This window comes from Kogia breviceps, chromosome 19, assembly GCF_026419965.1.
Source record: "Kogia breviceps isolate mKogBre1 chromosome 19, mKogBre1 haplotype 1, whole genome shotgun sequence".
NCBI classification, from domain to species: Eukaryota; Metazoa; Chordata; class Mammalia; order Artiodactyla; family Physeteridae; genus Kogia; species Kogia breviceps.
The window spans coordinates 46,465,461-46,473,787 of NC_081328.1; the positions used below are offsets into that span (position 1 = coordinate 46,465,461).

An 8,327-nucleotide genomic window follows, 5' to 3' on the forward strand; every position below is an offset into this window, starting at 1 on the left:
TCTTCCGTGGGTGGAGCAGACACCTGATGGACAGTAGCCTTGCCCTACACCCTTGGAAAGTCTGGGGAGTCTGGGACCCAGCTAGGCCCGGTGGCATGGGTGGCCATAGGCATGGCTTGGCATCTGGGTGACTGCAGTCCGCAGGTGGGCTGGGCGGCTGCTTTACCTGCCTAGCCCAAGGTAGATGTGGACACCAGCTGACCTTTCAGGGCTCTTGGGGTGCCCGGCCTCGCCCCCCATCAGACACCAGCCCAGGTAGAGCCCAGCGCACCCGGACCTTGGACAAGTCCCCAGACTGAGTCCGGCACCACTGCCACCCCGCATGGCCAGTGTGTTCTTACACATGCCTCCTCTGATGTTTAATTCTGTACTAAGCAATCCCGAAAGCTTACAAATAAGTCCAAGGAAACGGTAGTACCTGGTTCCCTCCAGGCATAACGAAAGCACTGGAAGCAGCAGGTGTGACCAGGACCCTGCCAGAAATGACAGGTCTTCAAGAGCAGGCTCCTGGGGAAGAGGGCGCGCCCTGGACCCGGGAAAACCACAGCCCCAGGGCTGCCGGGGTCCATTGGGTTTACTCTTAGCGTCATAAACAAAAGAGAAGGTTCTCTCCTCAAGTTTAGGGGTGAGTTGACCGTTCAAGCAGTCAAAACTACTCTTCCCTGCCTCAGTTTCCCTACGATGCCCAAAGATGATTAAAGTGAAACAAAGCTCCACCCTCTCCCCAACGGACAGGGAGTGGAGCCCCCGCCTGGGGACAATCGGGCTTGCGGTTTGAGAAGCAGGATGTGTTGGGTGTGGTATAACGGGGCCAGTGTCTGCACCGTCAGGGACCCCGAGCGCCCCAACTCCGGCGGAGAGTACTACGCGGTCATGGCTGCGCTAGGGGACGGGCGGCTCCATTCCATAGTGACAGGGGCGAGGTCACGGCTCCCCGGGACTCCCTCGGACCATGGGGCCCACAATGCCGCATGGACAGCCGGCGGGGACCACCACCCTCCCCTCCCCCAGCCCGGCGCCGGGAACCCGCCTTCGCGGCCTGGAGAGCCTCGGGGAGAAAGCTCGAAGGGGGCGCCCGGGGAGCAAAGCCCCCCCTGCGGGGCCGGTCGCGGGCGCACAACTGGCTCCGAATGCAGCCCAGCCCCGGGCCAGGCAGTTTCGGGGTGCAGCCGGGCCCTCCCCAACAGCGCGTAGCAGTCCCGGGGCGGGGCCGGCGGGTCAGCTCTGCGGCATCCTATGCACCCCGCCCTGCGATCCCCGGGGACGCCCACCCACCCCGCCCCCCGCGCCGGCCCGCGCGTGCTCTCGCTCGCAGGGTCTCGGGCGCGCGGGGGCGGCGCGGGCGGGGCGGTTGGGGGCGGGGCGGGTGGGGGGCGGGACCGGGCGCGGGGCCCCACGTGCCCCTGCCGGGCGGGCCAATGGGCGCCCGGCGTTCGGAAAGATCGCCATATATGGACATGTTCTGGGGCCGCGCGCGCCGCCGGCCCGCGCGCGCGCCCCGCTCCGCTTAAATACGGGCGGGGGAGGCCGTGGTCGATCTCACTCGCCGCAGCCGGCTCGCGCTCCTCGTCTTCTTGTCGCTTGTGTGCTCGTTTCTCAGCGTCCTACGGCCGCCTCCTTCACCGGTAAGTGACCAGGCCTAAGTGGCCTGACCCGGTATCCGGGCCCCCGCGCCCCTCCGCAGGCCCGCTTCTCGCTCCTGGCTCCAGAGGCCCGGTCGCGCCGACGCCGGGAACAAAGGGTGGCCGGGCGGGGTGGAGTGGGTGAGGTGGGACGCGCCCCGGCGGGTCCATGGAGGGCTCAGTGGGGGTGCTGCCGGCGGAGGGGGCAGGGCGGGGCCGGGCCTGGGCCGCAGTACTGAGAGTCCTCGGCCGTGTCTTCGCGGAACGATGCTGCTGTGGGCGTTATATAAAAGCCGGCCCTGGTTCCAGACGGTTACTTTGCTGCCGGGGCGGCTGGTCGGGGTGGGGGGGCGGAACGTCTTACGGCGAGGGCCTTTGTGCAGGGGTTGTTCCTGGGCTCCAGGGCGCGCCTAAGTTGGTTGTATTTTTGAGTAGATCGCAATGGAAGAAGAAATCGCCGCGCTCGTCATCGACAATGGCTCTGGCATGTGCAAAGCGGGTTTTGCTGGGGATGACGCTCCCCGGGCCGTGTTCCCGTCCATCGTTGGGCGTCCCCGACACCAGGGCGTCATGGTGGGCATGGGGCAGAAGGACAGCTACGTGGGCGACGAGGCCCAGAGCAAGCGTGGCATCCTGACTCTCAAGTACCCCATTGAGCACGGCATCGTCACCAATTGGGACGATATGGAAAAGATCTGGCACCACACTTTCTACAACGAGCTGCGTGTGGCCCCCGAGGAGCACCCCGTGCTGCTGACGGAGGCCCCCCTGAACCCCAAGGCCAACCGTGAGAAGATGACCCAGGTAAGCGTGGCCGGGTCGATTGGGCCGTTCCATGTGTTTTATAAGTCATTTCATGTTCAGTTTTGATTTTTGAAATTCAAGTTTTTCTTTCACTGTTTTCAGGGTTCTGTTCTTCTGGCATTTCCTTCCTGAAGTCTCAAGGTTTCTTATTTGTGTTTCTGCTTGTTTCTTTTTCTTTTCTTCACACATCACATTTGTGGCATGCTGGCATGGTGTGTGAGCATGGGGTGGTCCTGGGCCCCTTCCTTTGACTAAGGGACTGTTGCTTCTTGCAGATCATGTTTGAGACTTTCAACACTCCGGCCATGTATGTGGCCATCCAGGCTGTGCTGTCCCTGTACGCTTCTGGCCGCACCACTGGTATAGTCATGGACTCTGGGGATGGGGTCACCCACACGGTGCCCATCTACGAGGGGTACGCCCTCCCCCATGCCATCCTGCGTCTGGACCTGGCTGGCCGGGACCTGACAGACTACCTCATGAAGATCCTCACGGAGCGTGGCTACAGCTTCACCACCACAGCCGAGCGGGAAATCGTGCGTGACATCAAGGAGAAGCTCTGCTACGTTGCCCTGGACTTCGAGCAGGAGATGGCCACCGCCGCGTCCTCCTCCTCCTTGGAGAAGAGCTACGAGCTGCCTGATGGTCAGGTGATCACCATCGGCAACGAACGGTTCCGGTGTCCAGAGGCGCTCTTCCAGCCCTCCTTTTTGGGTAGGTGTCAGGCAGGCAGCATGACCTCCGTCTGAGGGTGTTGAGAGCCGAGGTGCCTTTCACCTTGAACGTGATCATTGAGAGTGAGCTTTGTCTCTTAGGTATGGAATCCTGTGGCATCCACGAGACTACTTTCAACTCTATCATGAAGTGTGATGTTGACATCCGGAAGGACCTGTACGCCAACACAGTGCTGTCTGGTGGGACCACCATGTATCCCGGCATCGCCGACAGGATGCAGAAGGAGATCACGGCTCTGGCCCCCAGCACAATGAAGATCAAGGTGAGTCAGAGGTGGTTGTGGGCTTGGGCTTGGAGGCCTTGCTGGGAAGACAATGCCGTTGACTAAAACCACGTTCTTGTTTTTCCAGATCATCGCTCCTCCTGAGCGCAAGTACTCGGTGTGGATCGGGGGCTCCATCCTGGCCTCGCTGTCCACCTTCCAGCAGATGTGGATCAGCAAGCAGGAGTACGACGAGTCGGGCCCCTCCATTGTCCACCGCAAATGCTTCTAAACGGACTGCGAGCAGATGCGTAGCATTTGCTGCATGAGTTAATTCAGAAGTATAAATTTGCCTTGGCAAATGTATACACCTCATGCTAGCCTCATGAAACTGGAATAAGCCTTTGAAAAGAAATTTGTCCTAGAAGCTTGTATCTGATATCAGCACTGGATTGTAGAACTTGTTGCTGATTTTGACCTTGTATTCAAGTTAACTCTTCCCTTGGTATATGTTTAATATCCTGTGCATATCTTTGATTTAAACCCTTAGTTACACGCGGCTCCGTCACTTTGTGGCTGAGGTGAGAACACATTTATGGAAGAGAAATCCAATGGCTTGATGAGAATCTGGGAGACCATGAGTCTCTCAATCTGTGCAGGGTATTAATGTGTCAGAGCTGCCTATTCCAGGATTTCTCTAGAGGCTGGCAGGAGTCCTGAACCAGTTGTCATTTCTGTTTTGCCGGTCTTACGGGGTTGGGAAGGTCTGAGCCTTATTAGGACTTGCTTTCCTTTCTTACCGAAGTTTTCCCGCCAGAACACCGTGGGTTGTTACTTACCTTGAGTTGGAAAAGTTTGCATTCACACCTGTAAATTTATTCATTCTTTTAATTTATGTAAGGTTTTTGTACGCAACTCTCAATTCTCTAAGGGATGACAACAGATTTTGGTTTTCTACTGTCATGTGAGAACATTAGGCCCCAGCAATGCGTCATTGTGAGGAAATAAAAGTGCTGCAGTAAACTGATCAGTGCCTCCTGTTTTGGGGAATGTAAGGTTGGGTGAGGGTGGAACAACCTCAGCTCAAATTAGGCAACAGTTTGGTTTCACCCAAACCGGAGGTCCTAATGAGCATCTCTTCACAGCTGGAATCTGCCTCACGTTGTGGGCTTTGTGGGCTTCTAGGGAAAGGAGAACCTGTCTGGGATTGGCCCTCAAGCTGGTGGAAGGAGGAATCTTTTTATACTTGGTGTTAATTTAGCGTGAGGCTGTGCTGCCATAGAAGCAGTTGGGGCCACGAAGGGCATGGCTTTCTCCACACACAGGTAGTGGCGGGGTGGGACTTGTTTTTTGGTCAGCATATGAAAGTGGAACAATCGTGGAGTTAATAGAATAGAGCCTGACTGTTGAGCCATGGAACCTGCGATTTGATAAGAGGTGTCACCTGGTGACATGAACATGACTTGCAGGCTCTGAGCTCCTTGACAGCTTCTGCCCCAAAACTTTTTGTAATGGCAGGCAGTCTTCCGCAGGTATTTCAGATTTTCAAACCTTTGCAGGTTGGGTCAGAAAGGTAAAAGCTTTCTTTGCTAGATTGAAAAAGCGGGCTTGGAAGAACATGTTTTTGGAATCTGGAGATTTCATGCCTTTGCTGTTGGGAAGCAAGTTTCACCAGTGGGGGCTGGTGGTGCTTTCTAGCTTGACCTCCAGATAGTTGGGGAGAGGGCTTCAGGGTCCAGGGGAGGGAGGCCCTGTTAGGCTGGGCTGGATTGGGAGTAAGGGGTCCCAAGAATATACAACCGAGGGAGATGTGGAGTCTCCTTTGGGGGCAGAAGGTGGACCCTGCCAATCTCACACCTCCATCTGCTTTGCTCCTGTCCCCTTGCTCATAGCCTCCCTGTGACCACCTGTGGAACGCACAAGAGTGACAGGTCAGAAATTACTGTTTTGCCCTGGGCAGCATTCCGCTTTCAGTCAGGATTAGAAAATCTGATTTGAAGCATGAGCAGATTCAGGGAACAGGACAGACCGGACTGAGGAGAGCCGGGGAGGACAGAACACGTTTAGGAACTGGGAGGAAAAAGCTGGCTGCCTGGGTGGCCACAATCCTAGCTCCATCCACTCTTAGTTGCACTGGGCCCGGTGGGCAAGGCCCTCTACTCCGGCCTCCATCCCCTCCGTCCCCTCTGCAAACTGGAGAGCGGCGCCTGCTCCACACGGAGGCCAGGACACCCTCCCTGTGTGTGGAAGGGGCACGTAAGCCCACCCTCCTGCTCCTGGGGGGTATAGCAGAATTTCGGCAGCACAGAAGACACTGGCCATTCTTTGTGGTGCTCTGGAGACAGTAACCGGATGTCAAAACCAATCAGTGTACCCACTGGATGACAGCCGTTGCCTGGCCGAGCCTATTGGAGAGCTTGGCACACTGCCATCCATCAAAAGACACTTAACTGCCAAAGGGAGGCCCTCACCGTGACCTCTCTCCTCGGGCCCCTCCTCCGGCCCCTGTGGAAAATCTCACCTTTTGTCAGCATCGTTTCTCTGGGTAGCTCTGCGAACTGAATGCACGAAAATGCTAGGCTTTGCAAAGGAGAGGGAGCTTGAGGAAAAGATTGTAGCCACCATGACTTTCGACACGGAATCTGCTCAAACCAAAGCAAGATGTGGCCAGCTCTGCCTACTTCTACAGAAAAGAGAAAGGAGCTCTTCACGGGAGAACATCATCACCAGGCACTTGGGATGCAACAGCTTCAAAGTGGAAAACGGGATTAATCTCCAGACCATGGAAGGACTGGAGATCTGCAAGGAAAAGTTGGGAGAACATATAGACAAATGAGAGAAAAGCATTCAAATGGGCCACTTAAGGAAGGTGAAACCTCAAAGGCTGATTGTCTTAATGTTAATCAGCTTAATGAATGGAAGCTTCTGGAAGGGCTGCCTCAGAGAAATGTCTCATATTCTGGGGGACTCCATGATGTGAACCCTGGAGAGGCTCCCCTCCACCAGGGCCCCCAGGTGTCCTGATGCTGAGACAAGTGGAGGATGCCCTCTGAGTGGGGCAGGAAGCTCATGGGTGCCTCCTTCCTGCAGTGCAAGGAGCCTGTCTGCATGCCCAGCGGACGGTCAGCAACCACTCCAACTCAAAGTTACCATACCCTGGCAAGAGGTGGACGTTGTGTTTCTTGGATGCAATTTCAAGTTCAAGGCCCTTTCATCCCAAATGGTCAGTGTTTGAGTAGAGGACACAAATCGTTTCAAGGAGAGAGTTCAAGGATTCACATTAGAAAGGCTGGTCTCTGGTGACCGAGAGATTGTGGCTTCCCAGGACCCTTTCCTGGTTAGAGGCCCCAAACATCAGACCTGGAGAGCTCCCCATGGGGTGTTCCCCCTGAGAAGCACATGAGCCGCCACTGCTGGGGCTGCGTGCTGCACACAGAGCCCCACACGGTCCCCCACAGCTGTGCCGGCCTGCACCATTAACCCCCAATCACCAGTGGCCATTCAGATGTTCTCTCCTGCAGGAAGAGAATATCCCCTCCCCTTTCAGCTCCCTGCCAGGACCATGAGGGTGCCCTCCAGGGGGGCCTGCCTCAGTGCATGGTTCTCAGGCGTCCTCTAACACTTGCAAGAGGCTGCCCCTCTCTGGTGGCTGTTCCACTTCCCACCCCATTGATGGCGAGTTTGACCCTGGACACGTAGACAATGAAATAGGAGTGAAGGGGCTGTACAAGCCAGTATGGGAGCCAGCCTGCTCTCTTTTCCCTCTGCTCTGGGACCACAGTGTTCCAGAGAAGGGCTTCTCCATCAGCCTGGAGGCCTGAGAGACACCGTCAGAGCCAACATGGTCAGACATACAGCCTGAGCAAGAAAGAAATCCTTACTGCTGTAAGTTGATGAGTTGTAGAGTCACTTGTTATGCAGCATAATCAAGCCTCACCTGCTTGATACAGCATCATCGTATATATGAGTGGCAACCCCTAGAGTTGTGCAGTGCACCACCTGTGCAGCTGTCCATGGTATCCCTGCACAGCCCAGCCCTGCCCCCTGGTGCACCTATCCCACCACTTCAATGCCTGTGTAATTTGTCTCCCTCCCTGGTCTGTAAGTTTTTTTAGTTTTCTTTTTCTTTACTTGTGGTAAATACATGCATAACATAAAATTTATCCTTTTTACAATAGCATCAAAAAGAATAAAATACTTAGGAATGAATTTCACCAAGGAAATGAAAGACTTGTACAATGAAAACTACAAAACATTGCTAAAAGAAATAAGAAGATACAAATACATCCCATGTTCATGGATTGGAACACAACATTGTTAAAATGTATTACCCAAAGCAATCTACAGATTCAATGCAATTCCTATCAACATCCTAATGACATTTTTTTTTTTGCAGAAATAGAAAAATTCATTCTAAATTTCATATACAATCTCAGGCACCCTGCATAGCCAAAACAATTTGGAAAAAGCACAGTGCTGGAGGGCAAACACTTCCTGATTTCAACACTTACTACAAAGCACAAGTAATCGAAACAGTGTGGTACTGGGACTTCCCTGGTGGCACAGTGGTTAAGAATCCGCCTGCCAATGCAGGGGACATGGGTTCGATCCCTGGTCCTGGAAGATCCCACATGCTGCAGAGCAACTAAGCCACAACTACTGAGCTCATGCACCACAACTACTGAAGCCTGCACTCCTAGAGCCCGTGCTCTGCAACAAGAGAAGCCTCCGCAATCAGAAGCCCACGCACTGCAATGAACAGTATCCCCCGCTTGCCACACTAGAGAAAGGCCGCACACAGCAACAAAGACCCAATGCAGCCAAAATTAAATAAAGTAATTAATTAATTAAAACAAAAACAAAAAACCAGTGTGGTCCTAGCATGAAGACAAACATAAACCAATGGGACAGAACAGAGAACCCAGAGGCTTCCCTGGTGGCACGTTGGTTAAAAATCCACCTGC

The 8,327-nt window shown here is 54.6% G+C and overlaps 1 protein-coding gene across 1 annotated transcript; it reads left to right on the forward strand.

Annotated features, from left to right (window-relative positions):
• The first annotated feature begins 1,447 nt into the window (after nucleotides 1-1,447).
• Nucleotides 1,448-4,390, forward strand: ACTG1 (actin gamma 1). The gene is made up of 5 exons (XM_059047626.2): nucleotides 1,448-1,625; nucleotides 2,058-2,426; nucleotides 2,702-3,140; nucleotides 3,242-3,423; nucleotides 3,512-4,390. The coding sequence occupies exons 2-5, from the start codon at nucleotides 2,064-2,066 to the stop codon at nucleotides 3,653-3,655; spliced, it is 1,128 nt and encodes a 375-aa protein (XP_058903609.1). The 5' UTR covers nucleotides 1,448-1,625; nucleotides 2,058-2,063; the 3' UTR covers nucleotides 3,656-4,390.
• The last annotated feature ends 3,937 nt before the right edge of the window (nucleotides 4,391-8,327 follow it).

Coding starts and splice junctions, on each gene's coding strand:
- ACTG1 (XM_059047626.2), top strand. CDS start 2,064: ATGGAAGAAGAAATCGCCGCGCTCGTCATCGACAATGGCTCTGGCATG. Junction 2,427..2,701: donor ACCGTGAGAAGATGACCCAG/GTAAGCGTGGCC, acceptor TGCTTCTTGCAG/ATCATGTTTGAGACTTTCAA. Junction 3,141..3,241: donor CTTCCAGCCCTCCTTTTTGG/GTAGGTGTCAGG, acceptor TTTGTCTCTTAG/GTATGGAATCCTGTGGCATC.